This window comes from Gopherus flavomarginatus, chromosome 10 (assembly GCF_025201925.1).
Source record: "Gopherus flavomarginatus isolate rGopFla2 chromosome 10, rGopFla2.mat.asm, whole genome shotgun sequence".
Lineage (NCBI taxonomy): Eukaryota > Metazoa > Chordata > Testudines > Testudinidae > Gopherus > Gopherus flavomarginatus.
Window position 1 is genome coordinate 35503748 of NC_066626.1, and position 26373 is coordinate 35530120.

General features: G+C 41.9%; 1 protein-coding gene across 5 annotated transcripts in view; it reads left to right on the forward strand.

The window, feature by feature from the left end:
• Nucleotides 1–26373, forward strand: part of PDE1A (phosphodiesterase 1A) — a 287403-nt gene that overhangs the window by 250042 nt on the left and 10988 nt on the right. For 2 of the 5 annotated variants that reach the window (XM_050916412.1, XM_050916411.1), the window contains one exon: nt 18345–18742. The exons of 1 other annotated variant lie outside the window; for it this stretch is intronic. In XM_050916412.1, the coding sequence (XP_050772369.1) occupies nt 18345–18742 (398 nt within the window). Of the gene's footprint in view, nt 1–18344; nt 18743–26373 lie in introns of those variants that run through there. 2 more of the 5 variants (XM_050916414.1, XM_050916415.1) reach the window with 1 other exon arrangement.

The following is a 26373-nucleotide window of genomic DNA, read 5'->3' on the forward strand; positions in this document are numbered from 1 at the left end:
AACATCTGGGCAGTCACAGAATGCACCAGATCCCAATAAGGTTGAAAAATGACCCTTTAGGTGTCTGCTGAAAGTGTAAAAATAAAAAATAAAAAAAAGTCACTCAGTTATAGGGTTAGCCAATGTTTCTTCAGTTTTGTTTAGTTGTCTTCTCCGAAATAAATGCTGTTTTGACAGATGAGCTCAAGGTGGAATTTGAATCAGACATAATGTATTTGGGCTATAGTATCTTCCTAGTAGAGCTTGTTGCTACAATAAGCTATGCTCCTTAGAGCCACTCTGCTGCAAGGTTATTCTGATCATAGAAAAAAAATCCTCTTCATTATAAATCATTGGAGTAACAGTTCATTAAAAATAGCTAGATATGCAGACGTCATCTGTAAAAGGCTAAACAGATTTATGAATAGATTTGGCTTCTTTCAGTCAAACTGTATGCAGAATCCTCATTATGCTGTGTTTGGGGTCATTGTTCACTACTCAGTTTCATGCTGAGGTGGTTATGGCTGTTGTCTGTTTGATAATCTGATGTTTAATATATAGCATGGTCTCCCCAGTTGATAAGGTGTTATGCCCTGTTTTGTGTAATCTTTCATTCTGTCTGAAGGTTGGAAGTTTGGTTTTTTGCTTACTTGTTTTGCTAAGCATATTTGGAATTAGATTGCATTATAGAGCTATTTAATCAGTTATTATGTTTGAGTGTTGCAGTCATTGTCTTTATTTACCTTTTTAAAAATAAAATTGAAAAAGAATATTACAAACTATGAATGAGTGAGTCATACTCAGTAAACATGTATATGGGCTTAGATTTAACATATTTTGGAGTACACCTATTACTGTTTCTGGCTGGGATTCCTCTTTGCAGAGTGACAGCACAAGGCCTTTTTAAGGCCTAGGGCTGTCCTTAGCCATAGGCAGCTGCCTAGGGCACCACTAGGTCTGGGAGCACCGCTCTGCAAGAGCCTGAACAGACAGGAAGCAGTGGAGCATGTAAGAGCAGGGCTGCTGGGTCCTAGAGAGAACCGAATGCAGCACAGTCTGAGGGAGGGGATTGGCTGCTGGTGTCTCTGGGAAGGGGTGGGGGAAGGAAATCACCTGTGAGTGTGACTCTTTCCCCTGGTGTGAGATGAGGCAGGCTCGGCAGCTCTGGCAGTATCCTTTGTTGTCCCCCATAACATCCATTCTTCTCCCCTCTGCCCCACAGAGCATCCCCCTATTTCTCCCTCCCCCCACGGAGCACCCCTCTCTCCCCCCTCCCCTCCATCAGGGCTGGGTTGGTGAGGTGCTGGTGGGGAGGGGAGGCTGGCTGGCTGCCTGCTGAGGAATGACCGTGAAAGTAACTCACTTCCTCGGCAGGCAGCCAGGATTGGAATGGTTGCACAGGGCTGGGCTGGGGATAGCCAGATAGCATATGCGAAAAATCAGGATGGGGGGTTGGAGTAGGGTGAGGAGATGTCCCACTTTTGTAGGGACAGTCCCAATTTTGGGGTCTTTTTCTTATATAGGCTCCTGTTCCCCCCACCCCTGTCCTGATTTTTCACACTTGCTGTCTGATCACCCTAGGTGGGGGTAATTGGTACCTATATAAGACAAAGCCTCAAATATCAGAACTGGCCTTATAAAATCAGGACATTGGGATCTGATCACCCTAGCTGGGGAGCGCATCTCTCCCCAGGGCTGGCAGTGATCCATCTCATCCAGGTGGCTCCATGGGTGCCCCGTCCCTGAGATCAGATGCTTTGCTAACTTCACCATGGTCCGTTGGGCTGGCGATGGTGCCCATTGGCATGTGATTGGGCCTGAGGTTTGCTGCTGCTGTTGCCACTCTGCACGCCAAGAGGTGGATTTTGGGGTCCTGCAGTTTTCCACCTATCTTCTCCTCTACTGCAGCTGTTGGACCAGCAGGCTGGGGGGTGAGCCAAGCATGAAAGCAGTACTGTGTTGCCATTTAAAGTGTCATTTAACAACTTTGTTTGCCAAAAATGCTTGCTAACAATCCTGAATTCAATTTCAATATTTTTTTTTAAAAAATCAATATCTTAGCCAAAAACAGAAAATTAAGTTGTTGACAATTATTTGTGGCAAGTTTGGTATGGGGAAGGAAGTGGACCAGTTTTCATCAGAGAAACAAAAAATATTGACTGACTTTGCTAGGGCCCTGTTACTGCTAAATAGAGCCCTCCAACAACTGTAATATGCTCATCTCCTTACTAGTGTATAGAGTAGGGGTTGGCAACCTACGGCACATATGCCAAAGGTGGCACGCGAGCTGATTTGTGATGGCATGCAGCGGTGGGCTGAGCGGCTCAGCCCGCCACTGCTCTGGGGTTCCGGCTGCAGCCACATTGGCACCCAGGGTCCTGGCCACCAGCCCCACTCAGCGCCCACTGCTGGCCTGGGGACCCCCAAGGAACCCCAGGCTGGCAGCAGCTGAGCAGATCGGCGACTGAGATCCCGGCTGAGCCACTCAACCCACTGTTGGACTGGGGTTCCATTCACTCAGTTGGCAGCAGGCTGAGCGGGACTAAATTCAGTGAAATAGGAAAACAAGAGCAACTAATGACAAAGTGCAAGAGCCTAGAGCAGTGGTCCCCAACCTTTTTCATCTGGCGGGTGCCAGATGAAGGACCGTGGTGGCGGACAAGCATCTGCCAAAATGATGCCGAATTTTGGTGGCATTTCGGCAGATGTTCGTCCTCCGGCCAGTATGTGGGTGCACTGAGAGGCCCCTGCGGGCACCGCGTAAGGGACCCCTGACCTAGAGAGCCTCCTGAAGCACAGTGATCATTTTGATTTAAATGGACTTGAACTGTACGAAAAATTGAGTTGTTACCACATGCAAAATCAATGATGGACATTGTACAGTTTAGTCATACCAGCAAACTTGTTGACATATATCCTAACGTGTACATTGCCACTCGTATTCTACTGACAATTCCTGTAACAGTAGCATCAGGAGAACGGAGTTTTTCAAAACTAAAGCTCATTAAAAACTATCTCCGCTCTACAAGGAGTCAGGAACACTTGACTGGTCTTGCTATTCTTGCAATCAAAGAAGACATCATTTTGTCTCTGTCATACGATGATATTATTACTGATTTTGCAGCCAAAAAAGCCAGAAAGATTGCTTTTAATTAAAAACTAATCCTTATTTCAATACCTCTTCATATAAATTTCCAATAAAATGTTGACAAATCAAAAAAAAATGATATTATTTGCATCATTCTGTCAAATCAGAATTTTTTCTATAGTGCTACTTCTTTAGTGCTAGTCCATCAGCATTACAGTGTGCTTATTTAAGTTAAACTGGTTTTAATAACATGCATGTGGCAAGTTTTCCAATACTATAAGCTTATGTTTGTGTTGCTAAGAGCAAGACAGGCACGGGGGCACCAGTTTAATAATCTCATCTAGGGCACCAGAAATCCTAAGGACGGCCCTGTTAAGGTCTGAACCATTTAAGTAGTTTAAATGAGAATTTAATGGTCTATGTATCTTATACTGGTCTTCCACACAGGGGTGTAGAATTGTAGCAGGTAAATATTAAAGATGCCCTATATAGGAAGAATGTCTCTTATTGGAGCAGTATTTGTGCCACAATACTGAAGTCATAAAAGTCCTTAGTATTTGTAACCAAGCCTCTGAACACTCTTTTTGTGGCTTCTACCTCTGCTTTGAACAATTACATGCTTACATTTCACTTCTTCTTCGAATAGGCTGAAATCGAAACCTCTCAGCTGAACACCATCCGTGCTATCATGCACTTTAATCCTTCTGAACACAAATTGACAGTTTAGCATGCATGATCCTTAAGCCAAGCTTATAGGGAATTTAAGTAAACTGAAATGGCTCATGATATTTACTAACTACTACTATTAATAAACACCCTGCAAATGTCATCTCAATAGAGTGCTTAGTCTATTGAAATGTGTACTGGGGATTTACTGTAACATTTGTAGGAAACATATGGGTCTGTTGAGTCTCATGTTGTGTATTGGTAGGCACAAAATGGATACATGTTAGATGGTTGAACATCATATACTTGATTCCATTATGAGGACTGGTAGCTGTTGTGACAGGCTATAGTATCCATCTGCATGTTGGAAAGGGCAAGAGGGTATCTGGGTTACATAACCTTGGGGTTCTATACAGAGAGAGGCAAGGGTTACCCAACAGAACTGCAAAACAGCTAGAACCTGAGTCTCCCAGGATGCCAGCCTGGAGCCATATAAAAAGGAAGTGCAAGCTAGCAGCAAGGGGAATGGGAAATGAGCATGTAATGGCTTTATTGGAGAGGGTTAGCTCCTCACAGAGGCAGTGCTAATATCTTCAGCATAAATCTCTGGGAATTTTTTTGGCGCTATTTTGCTTGCAGCGAGTTTAAAGGCCCTATTTTCTTCCTCTTCAGAGGAGAGAAAGCGTGTTTAAAGACCACTGACCAGATTTTGCTTTATAGTCCAAACCCTTTTCACCGCTCAGGGTTCTCTTCACAGCTGTAAGGGTTGGTGACTTAATGTTCTTAAATTGGAAGCTTAAATTCTGGTACACAAGTTAAAGTTTCTGTAAGGGGGGTTACCACTTATGGCTAGTGCTTCTCCTTGGATTTAGGTTTGGAAATCCTTTGCATCATTGGTGCATCCCTCTTGCTACTCATTGCTCACTCCATGATGATCTTTCTTCTGGTAACTTGGCCTTCTGGCCAAGTCATGGTTCAGTCCACCCCTTCTGGGATTATGAAGTCCTACAGGACCACTGTCCAGATGCCTTCTCTGGACAATGTTCAGCCCCTCCTCGGGCTATTCCTGGACAATATCCCACGATTTACTCTTCCTCTGGACTTCCTCCTTGTTCCTGAAGGCTTCCCTGTAACTGTCCCTGCAACCCCATTCTGCTTTCAGCCTCCTGGTTTTGTAGTGCTTTCCCAACCGGGCTTCATTATCCGTTAGCCCTGGCCCTCCTTCTCTCCTGTGATGCCAGGTGACCTAACTGGCCTCTCAAACCCTCATTTATCTTATCTGGGCTGGTATGGGGTGCACACCCCATCACAGGCACCAAAGAAAAGAACCAAGCCAACTTACATGGTGCTCTTGGGCCTCCAAAACCAAACTCAAAAATCTTGCAAGAACTAGAATTTTACCTCAACCTGAATTCACCTCAGCCTAGTTAGAGGTCTACCTGCATTCTTCAAACTTCTGCTGTTTGTGGTGTGATCTATGGCACTTTTAGATCTTATGCTGCTGCCCCTATTTCTGTTGCTTCTTGTAAAGTTCTGAGGTTGCTCTGGGTTTACTGCTGAAGTTGAGTCTTATCTATATATTAACTTTAGCATGTAGTGAGGAAGGAAATACTGGCAATAAATCACTAGCAAGCAACAGGGCGTTTCATTGCCACTGTCCTTCTCAGCTGGATAATTTATTAGCAACTATAAAGAGCTGGATGTATTATTAAGAAGGCTATATCTATTATAATGGAAGATCTGTGCTAGCAGCCATTCCTGCTGTTAGCAGAGATCTTCATACATGCTTCCCAAGTTGACTGTGACAGTAGTACCTCTGCTGCTGAAAAGGGCCGTCTGCACTCCTGCCTGTAGACTGCACACACAGGACATTGCTTTCCGCACTGCCAACTCAGTTCCATGGGCTTGGGAGGAATGGCCTCTCTTAAAAATAACAACAAACAGGTCCAATTAAATTAAAATTTTAAAAAAGGAAGGAAACTAAAAATTCCTGAGTAGGAGTTGAACTCTTGCCCCCTACCAGGCTGATATATTATCTTGAAAGCTATAGCACTTGCTGGGATGCAACTCTGCCCAGGTTTTGGGGCTGATAGTGTCCGTTGTGTACCTGAGCTGGGCAGAACAGAGCAGGGGATCCAGGCCCAGCAGGTGGTGGTGTTGTCATGGGCGTCTTGCATGAAGATCTATCAGTAGTCAGGGCTTCTTGCACTGCCCCATTGTGAAGAGAGAGTTACTAACTCTCTAGAATATTGATTCAGAGTAAACAGCTTGTGTGTAGAGTAAAGTGCTTTATCTTGCAAAGGACCCCTGTTGGTAAGGAAGGTGTTTACACACAACCTACTTAGACAGCTGTTCAAGAGCTTCCTTAACAGAAGGCCCACTAAATGAATTACTCAATTTTGCTAAAAAGGCCATGTCTTGTATAATTGATGGCATAGGAGCTCAGTGCTCTATAGCCTAAGGGTCTTCAACCTTTCACCACTAGAGGATTAGTGGAATGTTTCTGAGGCCTTTAAGGGGACTCAGTTAACAGTGGATTATCATAATGATCAAACATCTGAGATTCTAATGTGAAAGCCTTGATGTTTAATTAATATTCCAAACCCCTAGTAACTATATAATCTGTCTTTTTTCTCTTCAGCACTTTTATAATACAGACTATTCAGTCTTGTGCATATTTCAACAGATAGCAGTGACGGCAGCTGATAATTGCAGTGATGATACTTGATAACAATTTGACTGTAAAGACACTCTAACAAGTTTTATAGGTTGCTCCATTAGAGTAAATAATCTCTAAATTGATTTTAGGGACTGGGAGTTATTGATCTATTGAGAAAGCAAGCTATAACACAGATGTTATGACAAAAGGTTAAAAATACTACATAAGATCACTCATGTAGTATAGCTTTCCTCAGGACAAAGAAGTTGAAACACAAACAATTGTAAATTGACAGTGATTGGTGGAATCAGTTATTTTCAACTGAATATACAGTTCCACAAAAATAATCATATCTAGCACCTGCACAGCATTTTTCATCCATAAATGAAAAAGCACAACGGTGTTTAAGTATCATTATCTGCTTTTGAGGGGAAAGATAGATGAGGTGATATCTTTTATTGGACCAACTTCTGTTAGTGAAAGACAAGTTTGAGCTACACTGAGCTTGTCTCTTTCACCAATAAAAGTTGATCCAATGAAAGGTATTACCTCACCCATCTTCTGTGTCTCTGGTATCCTGAGACCATCACTGCAAACAATTATCTGCATTTTGCAGATAGCAAACTGAGGCGCAGTGAGGTTAAGCAACTTGCCTTCAGACACACAGTGAGTCAATGAAAGAGTCTGGAATAGATCTAGAGACTGCCAGTTCAGCGTCTTCTCTACTGCAGCATGCTGCTGTTTCACACCTGAATGAGCTGATCAGAGTAAGGGATATGAGTGGGGCAGTACAGGGAACTTTGCGTAGCTGCTGGTCTTAGTTATTGTTCCTTTGCAGTGGAGGATGGAAGACTTCATTCTCCGAGAAATTCAGTCTGGCATCTTTTATGGACACTAAATTCACATGTTGGGCCATATTCCCTGATGGTGTAACTCCACTGAACTCTATCAGTCTACTCTAATTTCTTTTAAGAAACACTCCTCTGCCATGCATGCTACTGAATTGTTGGAGGTTTCAATTAATACTCCACAGCATGTACATCCAGTGAAGTAGTGCCTTATTTCTACAGCATTCCTGTACTTTAATTAAGAAAATGTATTCTATAAAACATGTTTATATAGAAAACAGTAGCTAGAAGACATATTATTTTAAAAGAAGGACAATGTCATTGAAATGGAAGTATCAAGACGTGATAATTGTTCACAAAAGATGATGTATAGTAATTAGAACTGGTCAGAAACTGCTTTTCTCCCCCTCACAGACAGTTGGCTTTTCAGCAAAAAAGAATGAAAACTGAAATATTTTGATTTTGAAATAATAGCATGCTGCCTCATGGGAGTTGTAACTTGGATGATCCGTTTTCCCATTATTCTCCATAGGGTACACAATGCATCATGGTCTTGGTCCTCTCTTGGTGAGGGAAAGTTGTGTGTCATGGGAGTTCCATGGCCATCCTGTATTGTGGGAGATAAAGTCTGGTTGAGAAGCTCTGAAGAAGTCCCCGGGGTGTAACCTGCACTGTGAGAAAGCTGAGCCCTCTGTCCCATCAGCCTGGGCTGGTCTTCACACTGTGATGCTGATGTCAAGTTATATATCTCTGGCAGATACTGCACTTACAGAGCCATCCATGGGCAGGGACACACCCAACTGAGTTACATGAATGGTCTCCCAACCACTCATGAACCAACAACAGAGACACTCCAGCCAATTCTCCCCAGTCTTTCACCTCAGAACTGTACTGTCTTGCACTGGTCAGAAGCCTGGACAGTGCAAATTCATTATCCAGTTCTCCAATGTGGCGTGGACAAACACTAGCCTTTGTAAACTGAGCTGAGATTTCCCAAGCACTTCAGCCAAACGTACTGTTTTAGGTAAAATAGGTTTATTAACTACAGAAAGATGGATTTTAAGTTATTATAAGTAGCAAGTGTAGAGATCAAAGTTGGTTACTGAGAAATAAAAATAAATGTGCAGCCTAAGTTCTATGAACTAAACACAATTTGAATCAAGCAGTGTCTTACCCTGACAGATGGTACAAGCAGGTTACAGACCCTCAATACACAGACCGAGACTACCTTCCAGTTCAAAGTCTTTGTCCTTCAGATATTCCTCCAGGTGTTGAATTGGGCTGGGCTGGAGAGAGGCCAAGTGATGATGCCACTGTCTCTCTCTTATAATTTCTTCCAGCTTGCTGGAAAGATCTTTGATGTGATGCAGGGGACTGGACTAGATCAGAGGTACTCAAAGCTGGTCCGCTGCTTGTTCAGGGAAAGCCCCTGGCAGGCTGGGCCTGTTTGTTTACCTGCTGCGTCCATAGGTTCAGCCAATTGCGGTTCCCTCTGGCTATGGTTCGCCGCTCCAGGCCAACGGGGGCAGTGGTAAGCGGTGGCCAGCACATGTCCATTGTCGTTCTGAGTGTTGTATACCATAATTTATAGATCATTGTTATTAAACTGGAAAAATATACAATTCCATATGCATAATTATTTGGCAACAGACAAGTATTTGCCAGATATGCTCCTTATTAAATATTTCTTCTACTTTCTAAATTATTATGAGTTGCCTGGGCTTTTTAATCAACTGCCACTTTAAAACTCAACAGTAAAGCAAAAATAAAAGCAGAATTAAGCCCAGCATTCTGTGCTGAATGCCTGTTAATCAAGCTGCTCCTCATGCATGGGACAAGCTCCCTGTAAAAATCCACAAAACAAAGTCTTTATTCTCCTCCAAAACCCTCCTCAAAACTCTCCTTTGACATGATGCCTACAGAAAACCTGACAACAGTTAGGTTGCTGGGGTGCTGAGACCACAGCCCGTCACATGGACCAATATGTCTTATTGTTTCCTTGTGCTCACCCTGGAGGGTATTTGTATCCACTTACTGTCTTTTGTCTATGCTCAGATCGTAAATGACTGGGACTGGCTTTTTGTTCTGTGTCTGTACAGCATCTAGTGCAATGGGAGTCTCTGCCTGGGCCGCTAGAGTAATAAATAATAATGATAACCAAACTTGGAGGGCATTCAATACGCAAATAAGTGTTAACTAACCCTTAACAAATATTTTGTCTGTCTATGAAATCCTTGGAACCTCCTGGTTTACTTAAGGTATCCCAAAATATATAATGCTATGCTGTGACATCAAAAGAACCATGGCTTACGCAGGTTGCAGTGGAATTTATGGCATTTGTGATATCATGTACTGTGATTAAACTTGTTTCATAACCTGGAAGTCAGAAGATATAAATAGCTATGAGATACTGACATTTATTGCTAGCATTGAAAGTGGCAGAAAGTCAGTCAGAATGACTTGCACTATGATATACTTTCAGGAAAATAAGCTTGTTAGGTTAAATTCCTCTGGAATTTACTTTCTTATGATTTATCCGTTGATTTTCATTTTAAGTTTATATGAATATATAGCATGTAGAATTACTGATTGGTTAGCCTACATAGAGAGCATATTATGTTATTGCTTGCAATGTCATTTCAGTGATTTCTGTTGGAAAGAATCGTTGTAGGTATTTTTCTCACCTTTCTTCATGTTTGACAGCAGTGCAAGTCAACATGATCCCTGTTTCCATCAGAATTGCTTTGATTCTGGGATAATAGTATTAGAATCTGTGGCAATGGAGGATGTTGCAATTTGTTAAAAAAATCAAATATTTTGAAGTATTTTGGCTGTGTATTTATTAAGATTGTTACGATAATAAAACACAATTTGGAAAAAAAATCAATTTTTAAAACAATTTGGAAATGGGCCTTTTTTATATACCAGATAAATTACTTGTGGACAAACTAACTACATAGAAGTGATGTAATTGTTTCCAGGGATTCTTTTTCTTTATCAGAACCAGTTTGCATGGGTGTACAGGCCCTGCATTTTGAAGAAGACTATGTTCAAACACAGCTATTGTACCTATGTCAAATCGTTTCACCAAACTATAGACAAGGTTTGGGTCTCAAGTGTTTGCATCCATTTGCAGAAATGTCATTGGAGTTTTTCTTTGAAAATTTACTAGAGACTGTCCTAGAAAATTCCATTGTTTTGTGCAATGTTATTTAATTAATGTGGGCCAGATTATTAAAATATAGCATGGTCAATAGTCTGTCTATCTATCTATCTAATCTATCTATCTGCTCTTATCCAGGGCCGGCGCTTCCATTTAGGTGACCTAGGCGGTTGCCTAGGGCATTAGGATTTGGAGGGGCAGCATTTTGCCACCCTCAGTGGCAATTTGGCGGTGAGAGCTCCTTCCGCGCTCCGGGTCTTCGGCAGCAATTCTGCGGCGGGTCCTTCACTCGCTCCGGGACCTGCCGCCAAAGTGCCCAGAAGACCGGGAGCCGCAGAAGGACCCCCCCCCCGCCACAAAATTGCTGCCAACAACCAGGAGTGCGGAAGGACACCCGCCTAGGGCGCCAAAAACCCTGGCCGCCACTCCTGCTCTTATCCATAACAAGTAAAACAGTTTGCAGGAAGTATTCATTGACCATTGGCAGACATGAGGTTGTAGTTAATCAGTACTCATTCATTAACACAGAACACAATTGAATGTGGAGCAGTGTCAGGTCTGTTCAAAGTTCAAGTTTCACAGACCTCTTAACCACCAGTTTCCATGGCGTTTGTGCAGACAATGGCAAGTTTTTGTGAGCCCAAAAGGCAGAACTGAATGGAGAAGAGGAATATGAAGACCCTAGAGTGGAGTTGTAGGTTTCCTAAAAAAATGTTTTGCTTGGCCACGAGCTACATGTTATCTGTCATGGGGAAGTTGAGTGGAGGTGATTCACTGTGATGTAATTTCACGAAAAAATAGTTCATCAAAATGTCACTAATGCAAAAATCTATAGCTTTTCTCTGTTCTAGTAAGACATTTGTCATACTGACAGTGATGATTCTAGTTCACAAATTTTTGACATACAACTGTTCGGAGGCCTGCAAAAAAACGTGAGCCCACGCAATGATGATTCTAGAATGATAAAACATAAATATACAAGGTTTTATAGAGACCAACTGTAAACCAGGTTCCCTTCCCATTGGCAGAAGTCAGGAGGGACCTTAATAGATATTGTTCATACTGAAGATGGATTTGTTTTCTCTCTCCAATTTGGTAAACTGTTAGCTTTAAATTGCTTCAGTGCTACTGGTGATATTATGGAAACCAATTTAGTTATTTTAGTCTATCTATAAGTAAAGAAACAATAATTCAATTCATCAATGATTTTATTTATTGGAGTTTTGCACTATAGAATTTTAATTATCTGTAAGTAGTTGCAGTGTAGGCTGAATCTTGATGTACTGCTTTACTGCAATTTAAATTTTTTATTTTCCCCTTATGCACTCACCAGCATTTGTTGGTAGACACTCTAATGGTACAATAGCTTGAACCAGAAATGCATCGTATACATATAAGACAATTATTCTACAGATGAGTGGTTGCAAGTTTACCTCTCTCTTTCATTCACCTTCCTACAGACATATCAGGAAAAGAAAGTAACAGAAGTAAAGACCAAGGCAGTAAAACAGCAGACGTAGGAATACAGGAGAAAGCATCAAGACGTAGAGAAGATTCTGTACTGTCTAATAAATCCTGTCCTGTCTCAACTCCACTACCAAATGTTCCCACTGGTTCTGTACTACAGTACCCTGATAGTAACACAGCTGAGCCAATGGAAATCAACTTTTTAGTTTATAATGCAGACTCAGAGCTTCTACAGCCACAGGACAGTGATACTATGGAGACCACAGAATCATATGGTAATCCATAGTCATTAACCACATTCCCACATGGATCAAATGCTAATAAATATAGAGACAGATGTTGTGTTTATGCATAAGTGTGAGTGGGTATTAGTTCCTGGAGGGATCTAGCTTCTGAAAGGAGTTCGTATTTTCCTATAGCTTTGCTTTAAGGACAGAGTAAGATGCCAGATAGTCTGTAATACTTGTTGATTCTTTTGATTCCTCCACAATGATCAAGTGAGTTGACTGCTTCTACTCACTGCGAACAACAATACAAGAATGAAGTTGCAAGATTTCAGTGAAATAGCCAAGTTACAGGCTATTTTTACCTCTGGGATTAATGACCTTCAATAAAGGATTGGGCTAAGTGTTCCTTTTGTGTAACTAGCAATAGGTGAGGCTGCCGCCAACTTCATTTAAGTGAAAGCCCTTGATAAAACACTATGCAATTTAATTGAAAACAGGTTGGGATGTTTTAATATCTTATTTTCAAAGCAACCCATTTTAGAGGTTGCAATATCCTCCCTGAAAAATATATTGGGTCAACCTACTTCTCTTGTCCTAGTACCAATGCTACCTCAGTCTTGTCTGGGCTGAATCACCAAATAGCCCCAATCCCAGCCCCATCCTCCTTTAGAAACTAGTGCATCCGTCATAGCAGTGGGATCGGACAAGGCAGAGTCAGTGAGCTGGATACCAACAGCATGCAGCAGATACCACAGATCATATTTTCTTGCTAGTCCTCCAATATAATGTATAGCTCTTATATAATAAAAGGGTATGTTTTTAATTGTTATGGATATTTTCTATCTAGCATACAACATAATCCATGAACAGCTGAAGTATTCTATCAGCTAAGGATTCCTAGTTTTATTTCTCTCTTTCTGTTCCTGTTTTGCAGAGGATTTCATAGGGAATGAACCTGCAAGGAGTAAGGAGGGTCGGGACATAGAGTCAGATATACAAGAGATGAGAGACATGATACCAAGAACAAGGAGTCTGGGTCCTAATGAGAGTGATGATATCATCATTGAGGAATATATACCTGACTATCCTGAACCTGAATCCCAACCATTAACCCATGCCTGTGATTACACTGCCAAAACTTTTCAAGAACACACCACTAAATTTTCTTTTTTTCAGGCAGATTTAACTAAGAGTGACATGGAGATTTTATCACTGTGGAATGGTAATCACTATTCAGATTTCAGGACTGATTAAGCAATAGTTGTAGTATAAATCTTGGTGCAAAAAATACATGTAACACACTTGGAGGGATGGATATGCTATCAGCCTGCTCTAGGTGTAACTGAAGCCAGTGGTAGTTCTGCCACTAATCAGTTACAGTCCCATTCCTATTAAATTTACTGTGTAAGTTAAATTAGCAAGTTAGCTGATGGGTGACCAAGGGTAATAGTATAGTCAGAACCCAAACAATTTGTCATGATAATCAAAGAATTTTACGCTTGTTGAGATAAGAATACCAGACTTGTTCTGGCTATCAGGCTGAGTAGACACAGTGGTTGCCATGGTAAGTCCAACATTTACCTACAGTTTTTACTCCATGGTATCCAAAATCCACAGTATGTTCACATTCTTAGAATTGAAAATAATAAGCTTTCACATATTCCAATTTACCAACATCTGTTCGGCCTGGTCTACACACAAAGTTACACCAGTGAGTGATGTTTCTCCACATGCCACCTTAATTATATTGGGGAATCTTAGATTTGTATAAAACTAGGTAACTTCTGTGTGTAGACAAGCCAATAGTAACAGAGGTAAACAGCCATACACTAGCTGTCCTACTTTGTGATTCAGATGTTGCCAGCCATAGGCACTCACTCAACCTGTGGTGAGCATGATGTAAACATTTAGATAGATAGATAACTGATCTCAACCAGTCAGAGGCACTTTTAGAAACAAGGGCTCAGTACAATAATAATCTATAACAGACCTTCAGTACTGTTCAGATGAAAATGCTAATTTTCCTTTGTCAACCCAAGTTTTGGAAGAACATAAATGACTTTTTTCCAAGACCAATTCTAAGATGCTCAATTTTTCATTGCACAGACTGAGATGTGTGAGAATATTGGAGGTGAGGATATTTCAAAAGATTAACTTCTGATATGAACTTGAGCAGTACAGCCATCAGTTATACCATAGCAAAGTAAAATTCTGTTCTGAAGTTTTCCTGAAATACCATCTCAGGTCTGCAAAAACTGCATTTCATCTTTTTTCCTGGCAGAAAACTTTCTTATCCCTGAGTTGAAATAGTATTCCTTCTTTACAGTACTAGAAATTTAAATGGAAAACATCTTAAAATAATATTGGAATATAACATCCTCAAAATTAGAAATCTTAGATTAAAAATGGAAAGTATTGAAATGCATTTTTAAGAACACTTAAACTTAACTCTGTTCCTACACTGTGTTATAAACAGGGCTGTCGATTTAATTGCAGTTAACTTGGGTGATTAACTCAAAAAAATTAATAGTGATTAAAAGTATTAATCATGATTAATCCCAGTTTTAATCACACTGTTAAACAGTAGAATACCAACTGAAATTTATTAAACATTTTAGATGTTTTTCTACATTTTCAAATATATTGATTTCAATTACAACACAGAATACAAAGTGTACAGTGATCACTTTATTTTATTATTTTTCATTACATATATTTTCACTGTAAAAATGATAAAAGAAATAGTATTTTTCAATCACCTCATACAAGTACTGTAGTGCAATCTTTTTATTGTGAAAGTGCAACTTACAAATGTAGTTTTTTTGTTACATAACTGAACTAAAAAACAGAACAGTGTAAAACTTTAGAGTCTACAAGTCCACTGAGTCCTACTTCTTCTTCAGCCAATCTCAAAGAGAAACAAGTTTGTTTACATTTACAGGAGATAATGCTGCCTGCTTCTTATTTACAATGTCACCTAAAAGTGAGAACAGGCATTTGCATGGCGTTTTTGTAGCTGGCATTGCAAGGTATTTATGTGCCAGATATGCTAAACATTTGTATGCCCCTTCATGCATTGGCCACTATTCCAGAGGACATGCCTCCATGCTGATGATGATTGTTAAAAAAAAAAAAAAAGGGGGGGGGGATAATTACTGAACTCCTTGGGAGGATAATTGTATGTCTTCTGCTGTGTTTTACCGTCATTCTGCCATATATTTCATGTTATAGCAGTCTCAGATGATGACCCAGCACAGGTTCATTTTAAGAACACTTTTCACTGCAGATTTGAAAAAACGCAAAGAAGGTACTGATGTGAGATTTCTAAAGATAGCTACAGCACTCACACCAAGGTTTAAGATTCTGAAGTGCCTTCCAAAATCTGAGAGGGATGAGGTATGGAACATGCTTTCAAAACTCTTAAAAGAGCAACACTCTAATGTAGAAACTACAGAACCCGAACCACCAAAAAATCAACTCAGATGATGAAAATGAACATTCATCAGTCCACACTGCTTTGGATTGTTATCAAGCAGAACCCTTAATCAGCATAGATGTATGTCCTCTGGGATGGTGGTTGAAGCATGAAGGGACATATGAATCTTTAGCACATCTGGCATGTAACTATCTTGTGATGTTGGCTACAACAGTGTCATGTGAACACCTGTTCTCACTTTCATGTAACATTGTAAATAAGAAGAGGGCAGCATTATCTCCTACAAGTGTAAACAAACTTGTTTGATCAATCATCTGAACAAGAGGTAGGACTGAGTGGACTTGTAGGCTCTAAAAATGTATATTGTTTTGGTTTTAAATACAGTTTTTTAACATAATTCTTCATTTGTAAGTTCAACTTTCATGATAAAGAGATTGCACTACGGTACTTATATTATGTGAATTGAAAAATACTATTTTGTTTTTTGCAGAGCAAATATTTGTAATAAAAAATAGTGATCACTGTACACTTTGTATTCTGTGTTGTAATTGAAATCAATATATTTGAAAATGTAGAAAATATCAAAAATATTTAAATAAATGGTATTCTATTGTTTAACAGTGTGATTAACCAAAATTAATTTTTTTAATCATGCAATTAATTGTGATTAATGTTTTTAATCACTTGACAGACCTAGTTATAAACAAAGGATTATCTCCAGTTACTGTTTGTTCACAGTGAGGACAGGCTAAAATTGTTTGAATGATGCTAATGGTACATACTTTCTAATAGCTAATTTATTTTAATTTTTTAAGTATTACATTCATTTATAATTTATCATTTCCATGCTTTCCATTTTCTGTTTTGTTTTATAGTTGAACATTCTTTTAATTTCCCCCTCAATTTATTGATACAACTTAAACTTTGTTTTTTTGCCTTGGAATTTCCTTGGCTTTCTGATAAAGTCAAGGAAAATGCTTGTAGCTCTACCACATGGAAGCATATATTCACCAGCAAGTATGATATGTAAATTAGTTTCTTTGGGACAAAAGCCTTAAGTAGATTATACCATGAATGACATCTGCTTTAATTAATACAGCTTGGTAGAACTGCATGAAAATTGCTTCCAAACTACACCTACAGATTTTGTAATATCTTTTAACACAGCCGGTTCTGCAGCAGGTCCCTAGAGGAAGCAATAGCTATGAAGAGATCAAAAGTCCCCTCAGTTATAGAATCCAGGAGAAATTTCCTGTTTCTCTAATGTTTGTAAGCAGTTTGGATCAATAAACCAAATGTGAAGTTCTTCTCTTTTTTAAAGCTATAACGGGCTAAAAAAAATCATAAGAACTGACAAAGAAGGGAAAGCACCTAATTGTTCAAACTTCCATATATTTGCAACATCTAATGAACTTGCCTCAGATTTGGAAGGAATGTTTCTCCTGTGTCCCACCTCTTCGGCCAAATTGCGCTGCAAAAGAACATGTCCTGAGGATCCAGGAGAGTAGTATGGAGGAGATAAATTCTTCTTATAATGATAATGTGGTTACAACCTGTGCTGCAGGATGCTTCTACCTCTCCATAATACTATGTGATCAGTTTTGGTCTGGGTCTAGATTTGGGCACTCACAGAACTGAAGTTTGTTCTCAGTCAAGCTAGCAATATCATGCTAGCAGAACAGAAACAATATTGTTGGGTCTGCTTTCCTCCTTTAATAACAGTGAAAACAGTGGTCTTGGGAAATCACACAATAATCCCCATAGAGTTCGTGGATTACAGGTCAAATTCTAATGCTCATCATTTTATAAAACTCGAGATATTTTACATCTGTCATGGGAGTATCAAGAGATGCGAAAGCTGAACCTAAGAGATAGGAAAAGGCAGGTGTTCTAATAATAGAGAAAAACTGTGATTTGGCCCTCTTCTTGTCACCCCTTCCATCCCCACCACCAAAGTGTGCTCTCTATCCCCTCCCATACAAGTCTTCTCCATCCCCTGCTCTCTCTATCCTCTGACTCCTCCTACCAAACTCTCTCTCTCACACTCAAGTTATGTCCTCCTGAACTTCCCTTTTCTCAGTTCTGTGCCATCCCCCCAACCTTTCTTTCTCTACCTCCAGTTCTCTTCTTGCAACTGAGCTTTGGCCTCCTGGATCAGTCTCTCCCTTCCCTCACTGTCTGTCCCTCTGAAGTACTATTTCTTTGAGATTTGTCCCCTCCCCAATGTTGCTGCTGTTATTGTTAAAGCACAAATGTGTAACCTCCTAAAGCTCTCTCCATCCTGGGTTCTCTTTCTTTTGCTCTGATATCCTCTTCCTCCCTCCAGGGTTCATTCCCTCTCCTCCAGAGCTGCCACAGCTCTCTTCACTCCCTTCTTTCTGCAAGGCCCTCCCTGTCTACCTGTCTTGGGAGCTCCTAAGCTCTGCTTCCTCTAGCATTGCTGCCATAAACAGCATTGCTAAATGGAATGGCACTCGGCAGTGATCTCATTCTGTTTCCATCCTTTCCCTTCCCATGTGCACATGGTTTTTCCTGGAATGCTTGCCACTCTAGCTGCAGATGGAAGTGCTGATTAAAGATCAAACACCAAATCCAGCCACCGCCACTTCTGTTGCACCTGTGTAACTGAGATCAGAACTTGACCTACTTTAAACAAACCAGTGCACATGTATTAACACTAAAAGTGACAAAGAATTCCCATGTGCACAATGTTTCCAAGTCCAACTCTAGGACAGAGCTATTGCTAAGAAATCAAAGCAACTGCAGCATATATTTCGTATCTAATTTATATATTTTGTTCCCTTTCTGTAGAAGAACTTGTGAGAAATGTTGGTGAACAGCAAAAAGACCAAAGCAGAAAACCCGCAGATGCACAATTACAGGAGGAAATAACCAGGACACAAAATGAGAGTAGTCAGGGAAGCGATGACACGCCTTTACCAAGAAGCGTCACTCCCAGTTCCTTCGTCCTACAAGTTATAACTTTCGACTGTCCTCCTAGCGCATCCAGCTCGGAGAAATTCACTAACTCTGATCCAAACCAGAAAGATCTCACCGAGGCACAGCAAGAAACACAGCCCACTGACCCATTGAATGGTAATATCTCATCACAAAACACACATCAGTCTAACGAAGTGGTGCAGGGTGGAGCTGCTGCCGTGTCTGTTACATCCCTGTTAAGCTTTGATATCCATAAAATGTCCAATTAAGTAGTTGTTCAAGCCTGCAGTTTAGGAATGGCCCTTCCTCAGACATATGTAGAAACTGAAATGTCATCAAATAAAAAACATTTGACGTGAATAAATTTAACCTTTTTGATATTAAGTATTTGATATTTAATAGTAAATTATTTGGCCTAAAGTACCAAAAATATGACAGTTGAACTCATAATTTAAAAATAATTTTAGATACGTATTTGCAGCTGTAGAAGTTTTAAGTTACTGGGAAATTACATAAACTCTGTAGAAACTGCTTGTCATTTTCTTTTTGAATAAGTAATTCAGCTTTGGCTATTGCAGGGCTTCTCACTTATTGTGGGCACTTATGATCAAAACTTCATTAATCAAATCATTTGTAATAAAAATGAATACAACTTCCCGCATTTATTTTGATCACTTTAAGCAGGTGTAATTTGATCATTAAAAATAGGTATAAAAAGTTGCCATTTCATTAACAAGGAAGGTGAAAATTTGGAATGTTAAGGGGGAAGGGGATGGAATAGCCAAAAACCCATGATGATGCAATATGATGAAAACGAAAAGGGTTTTATTGACATAGGCTGTGGTCTGCACATATGATCATATGATCACCAGTGCCAAGGTGTCCAAGCGACAGTGGAACTTGATCTAAACAGAAGGAAGGTATTGTGTGATGTTCCATTTTAACTTACAAATTGTACTGAAATTGATGATAAAGTAAGCTTTAAAAGAATGGGACATTGAGAAGAAAGTATTACCTCTAAGGGTACGTCTACACTATGAAATTAGGTCAAATTTATAGTAGTCGGTTCTTTAGCAATCATTTTTATATAGTCGATTGTGTGTGTCGCCACAAAAAATGCTCTCAGTGCATTAAGTCGGCAGACTGCGTCCACAGTACCAAGGCTAGCATCGACTGGAGCGTTGCACAGTGGTGGGTAGCTATCCCACAGTTCCTGCAGTCTCCGCTGCCCATTGGAATTCTGGGTTGAGATCCCAATGCCTGATGGGGCAAAAACAGTGTTGCGAGTAATTCTGGGTATGTGTCATCAGGCCCCCCCTCTCATCTTCCCTCCATGAAAGCAACAGCAGACAGTCGTTTCGCACCGTTTTTCCTGGGTTATCTGTGCAGACGCCATACTACGGCAAGCATGGAGTCCACACAGCTGACCGTCACCGTAAGTCTCCTGGCTGCTGGCAGACATGAGATTGCATTGCTACACAGCAGCAGCTCATTGCCTTTTGGCAGCAGAAGGTGTGTTACGAGTGGTAGCCATCATCATCGTACTCCTGAGTGAGGTCTGTTAGGGGCGCCTGGGCAGACATGGGAGTGACTCAGCCAGGTCATTCCCCAGTCGCACTGCACCGTCTTCTGCCGAGCACCCAGGAGATGACGATGGCTAGCAGTCAAACTGCACCGTCTGCTGTCAGCTAAAGATGTAAAAGATAGATGGAGTGGATCAAAACAAGAAATAGACCCGATTTGTTTTGTATTCATTTGCTTGCTCCCTCCCTCCCTCCCTCCCTCCCTCCGTGAAATCAACGGCCTGCTAAACCAACGGTTTTGAGTTCAATCCTCGAGAGGGGCCATTCTGTGTGATAGTTGTTTGTGTTTCTCTTTGATGCAAAGCCACCCCCTTTGTGGACTTTAATTCCCTGTAAGCCATGTCGTCAGTTGCCCCTCCCTCCGTCAGAGCAGACAATCGTTTTGCACCTTTTTTCATCCCAGACACCATAGCACTGGGATCATGGAGCCCGCTCAGATCACCACGGCAATTATGAGCACTGTAAACACCACACGCGTTACCCTGGAGTATATGCAGAACCAGAACCTGCAAACGCAAAACCAGATGAGGAGGTGATGGCAGCATGGTAACAAGAGTGATGAGGACAGAGACATGGGCATAGACTTCTCACAAAGTACGGGCCCCGACAATGTGCACATCAGGGTGTTAATGGGGCAGGTTCATGCTGTGCAACGCCAATTCTGGGCCCGGGAAACAAGCACAGATTGGTGGGGCCGTATAGTGTTGCAAGTCTGGGGCGATTCCCAGTGGCTGCGAAACTTTCACATGCGTAAGGGCACTTACATGGAACTTTGTGACTTGCTTTCCTCTGCCCTGAAGCACCAGAAATACCAAGATGAGAGCAGCCCTCACAGCTGAGGAATGAGTAGCAATAGCCCTGTGGAAGCTTGCAATGCCAGACAGCTACCAGTCAGTCAGGCATCAATTTGGAGTGGGCAAATCTACTGTGGGGGCTGCTGTGATCCAAGTAGCCAACTCAATCAAAGAGCTGCTGATATCAATGGTAGTGACTCCGGGAAATGTGCAGGTCATAGTGGATGGCTTTGCTGCAATGGCTAACAGCAGGGAACATTTCTGTTCAGCCACAGCCAAACAGCCGAGCAGGAACGGGCACCTCTGAATGTCCTCTTAATAAAAGCACCCTATTTCAACCAGATGACCATGAATGATATCACTTTCTTGAGGATAACACAGCGAGATAAAGAACGGATGTTGTTTGAATGCTTGCAAACACCAGAACCATCCGCTGCCAGGCTTTGTTATGCAATGATTCCTGACTACGTGCTACTGGCCTGGCGTGGTAAAGTGTCCTACCATGACGGACGGAATAAGGCTGCCCTCCCCAGAAACTTTTTGCAAAGGCTTTGGGAGTACATCCAGGAGAGCTTTATGGAGATGTCCCTGGGGGATTTCCGCTCCATCGCCATACATGTTAACAGACTTTTCCAGTAGCTGTTCTGGCCGCGAATGCCAAGGCAAATTAATCATTAAACATACTTGCTTTTAAACCATGTACAATATTTACAAAGGTACACTCACCAGAGTCTCTTCTCCACCTTCAGGGTCCGGGAGCATGCTTTGGGTGGGTTCGGGAGTTACTAGCTCCAGGTCCAGCATGAGAAACATATCTTGGCTGTTGGGGAAACTGGGTTCTCCACTTCCTTGCTGTGAGCTATCTTCAATCTCTTCATCATCATCTTCCTCATCCCCAAAACCCACTTCCATGTTGTGTGATTCTTCATTGATGGAGTCAAAGCACAGGGTTGGGGTAGTGGTGGCTGCACCCCCCAGCATGGCATGCAGCTCATCATAGAAGCGGCACGCTGGGGGCTCTGATCCGGAGCGGCCATTTGCCTCTCTGGTTTTTTGGTAGGCTTGCCTAAGCTCCTTAAGTTTCACGACGCTGCTGTGCGTCCCTGTTATGTCCTCTGTCTTTCATGCCCTTTGAGACTTTTTCTAACATTTTGGCATTTCATTTACTGGAACGGAGTTCAGCTAGCACAGATTCGTCTCCCCATATGGCGAGCAGATCCCGTACCTCCCGTTCGGTTCATGCTGGAGCTCTTTTGCAATCCTGGGACTCCATCATGGTCACCTCTGCTAATGAGATCTGCACTCACCTGCATCTTGCCACGCTGACCAAACAGGAAATGAGATTCAAAAGTTCGTGGGCCTTTTCCTGTCTACCTGGCCAATGCATCTGAGTTGAGAGCGCTGTCCACACTACCCCAAATTCGACCCAACAAAGCCAATTTCAGCGCTAAACCCCTCATCGGAGGTGGAGTAAAGAAATCGATGTAAAGAGCCCTTTATGTCGAAAAAAAAAAGGCTTCGTCGTGTGGACAAGTCCAGGCTTAAATTGAGGTAACACTGCTAAATTCGACCTAAAATCGTAGTGTAGACCAGGCCTCACTCTTCCTTCTGGGCTGAGGCTCCTTCACATCTTTGCATGAGCCATGAAGATCCAACTCTCTCCCCTGGTGTATTGTACATTCTTCCCCACACTTACACCCCAACACACTCAAGGGCTTATGATGGGCTAGATTGTGTGTTCTCAATCCATCCTGAGTAACACGTGACTGCATTGCCCCAGGAAAGACCAGAGAATGAATTGGGGCTCTGAGCTCTACAATTCATCCCCTGCTTTCCCCTTGTTCTAAGGGAGGAATATGTTACTCCACTCCATTTCATGGACCCTCCTGCTCCCTTCTTCCTCCACCCTCACATACACCCAGCCATTTATCATGGCCACTGAGTGAGGGGGAAAGAGCCAGATCTCCTCCCAGTCCCTGCCCCTCACCAATTTATTTGCTTGCAGCAAGGAGTATTGGGAGAGTAGCCCTTGTTCTCCATGGTGCAGCCAGGGTCATAATCTGATCAGAGCTGAATGGTAAAGTGAGGATCAGGGCCTTATTCTCCTGCAGGTGAAGAAAAATAAGGGGACTGAGTGAGAACCAAACAAAGTTGCTGCTTAATTTTTCCCTGTGTCTTGTACTTTAGGGGCTTGAGGTAATCACATGCTCTGTTCCCAGCTCAAACGTTGGGTTCAGGTATGTCTTCTCTGAGGCTGAGCCTTGTGAGGTTGGGAGATGAGGTGGCACTGCCTGAGCATCACTGCATGGAAGTATAGCTTAGCACACCTCTCAATTGTCCCTCATCTTGAGAGATCTCCCTCATTTTATCCCCAGCATATCCTACACACACATTTGATGTCCTTTCATTTTTATTGTTGAAAACTGTTCATCAGAGTAAAGGATCACAAAGCTACAGTTCTAGACTGGATTATTTCTATGAAAAGAATGAATCCCCCAGTACTTAAAGTTTCTTAAATGAATATTTTTTGTCTCTTTCATTTTGAGTTTATGTCACACACTGCATGCTACATTTGGGCCTTGGCAGGTTGAAAATGAAGTGCCTTAGAAAGGTATAATGCCTGCTATGCACTAGAGGAGGAGCCCAAGGAGAGGCACTACTTGCTGTGCCCATAAAACAGGTATAACAGCCATCTTGTACTAAGGGTCATTACCGCACCACCGTGCTATTTCTGCAGCACCTAGATGTTTCTTGGAGTTCTTCCGTCCAAACATTGACTCAGTCAGATCCTCGATAGCTTGAGAAATCTGACCAGATAATGGAATAAATTGGTATTGGTTGTAGGCATACAGTTCTTGCAGCATAAATTCCACCTTTCTTGTGCAATGAGCATATCATTATTTACAAGAACTCAGTGTTATCGAAAGGAATTCATTCAGCATGGTAGGAAATCCCCTGTAGGACAGGCAGAATTTTAAGGCATCAGGACTGCAGTTTATGAAATTGGTAATAACCTACTTTTGATTTAGTCCCCATTGGAGTTATTTACTTTCCAAAGGTAAAATGGTTTAGAAATTATTTGTTTTGCTGGAAGAGGGTAGAAAAAGGAGGATGTGCAAAGCTGCAATAGACCAGGGAAGTGTTTTGGGTTTGTTTGTATGCTTGTTTTAGAGAGAAATAAATAATGAAAGGGCTAAAAAGGAAGAGAGTGGGAGGGCAATAACTGAGTTTAATGAGGAGACATGAATAATGTCAGTCAAGCTCCTGAACTGCAAGGCACAGATCATACGCCTACATCCTGCACCACTGAACTAAATGGCCTGTACAGAAGGCTCATTTCTGTACAAACTGACCCTAGGACATGCTATAAAAAAAGCCAGAGGTAGGGACTTGTAAGCCTAAAGTCTGTCATGGCAGTATCAGGTTTATCCTATTATTAGACTGTAGCAGCAATAGTGACACCACCTTTTTAAGGTCCAGGTCACCTCCAGAAATTGATTTATGGTCCAAAACATCAATTATGTCTCCTCTAATTTATCTAACAGTGATGCATCTGAGCCTTCACAGTTAAATATCTGGCTGGAGCAAACATCAGGGCTAGTGCTGCTGATCCGGGAAGCTCAGCCACAGTATGTGAGATTCATTACAGATTTTGAGATAATAGCTGAATTGCGATGAAGGTGACTTTAGAAACTAAGTGAAATGGAAAAGGGCTCATATCCAAGACTGCCACCAACTGTTAATTGTCATCCCGTTAGCAATGATGGGAACATATAAAGAGTATTGCTCATTGCTGGGCATGCTGTTGATAGACAAAGTGCTAAACTATAATTATTTTAGTGCCATTCTGAGTTCTGAAACTTACTTCTGCCTCATTTGAAACTATTCATCCCAGAGACAATGCAGGCCGGCTGACAGCCTGCCTCCAGGCAGAACAGTCAATGGGTCCCCACACATGCACAAGCTGGCAGTTGTACTGCACCTTACTGGCTGATGCCCAGCGAGCTGCTGGCTGTGCTGCTGGGTGCACTCCTCCAGCATGGCCAGGGCTTCCACATGCCCACCTGGTAGGCTTGCCAACTGTCTAATCATGCCAACCCAAAGCCCTTTGACCCACCCCCTCCCTGAGACCACACCCCTGTCCCACCCCTTCTCTGAGGTCCTGCCCCCTGCTCACTCCATTCTCCCTCCCTCCATCACTCACTCTCCCCCACCTTCACTCACTTTCACCAGGCTGGGCAGGGGATTGGGGTGCGGGGTGCTGGCTCTGGGGGGGAGTTTGGGTGTAGGAGGGCGTACAGAGTCAGGCTGTAGGAGAGAGTTTGGGTCTGGGGTGTGGACTCTGGGCTGGTGCAGGGAGTTGGGGTGCAGGAGTGGGTTGGGGGGTCGGTGCTTACCTCAGGCAGCTTCCAAAAGCTACCAATACATCCCTCTTGCAGCAGCTCTTAGGTAGGAGATAGAGCAGTTCCAGGTCAATGGGAGCTACAGAGTCAGCATTTGGAGTGGGGGCAGCTCACAGAGACCCTCTGTCACCACCCCCAGGGGCTGCAGGGACATGCCGGCCCCTACCGGGAGTAGCACAGAGCAAGGGCAGGCAGGAAGCCTACCTTCGCCCCACTGCACCAGTGATGGCTGGGGGCCCCCAAGCCCTTTTAAATCGCCCGGGCCCCTGGGCAATTGTCCCCTTTGCACTCCCCTGTCAGCGGGCCTTATACACTGTATGAACGTGTTTGCTTATTTATTCATTCATTCATATTGAGCTACTGGTGGAAATATCATTTTATACAGCTATAAAACAAGTTCCCTGCTCTCAGGATCTTACAATCTAGTTTACTCTGATTTGTCTTTTGTGCACTAATGAATGTGCACATCTAGAGCTATTTTCAGACTAACTGAACCAGGAGATTATGCAGTAGGATGATACAATATAAGAATCTGGACAGTCACTTAGACTGCATTTAGCTGTAGCTTAAATTAAAATGATTTTTTTTTTGCATAGCAGGCATTTCTGTATCCAAGTTCAATGAGTGATCAGCTGCAGGCATCATACTGTGAGACTTCCTTTCATTAATCAATGTTGAATTTAGTCTCAACCATCTGCTTCAGTGATTGCTTGCCTCCATTTTCCAACATAGATAAAAGTCACACTATGGAATGAAGAGTTTCTAATTTTCTTAATTAAGAAGGAATGTTGGATATTAGCAAATAATTAAAGTCACATATGAAATAGAAGTAAATCCATAATTTGACAGCACTACCTATTTCAAATGGATTTTATGTTTTTTGTGTCTATTTGAGATTAGTGAATAAATCAAGAAAGAATGAGATTTTCAAGGCTGATAATATATTTGAATGCTCAGTTCTCATTAACATTATCAGAAATTACTAGGTTATACAAAATATTCTTGTTGCCTTCAGCAAGCTATCAGAGGCTGAAGTCAGATAATGTATATTCTGTGGGTGAGCTCTTGGCTGCGTTGAAGTTAAAGGGAGTTTTCACCCTAGGTGGTATTTGAATTGTAT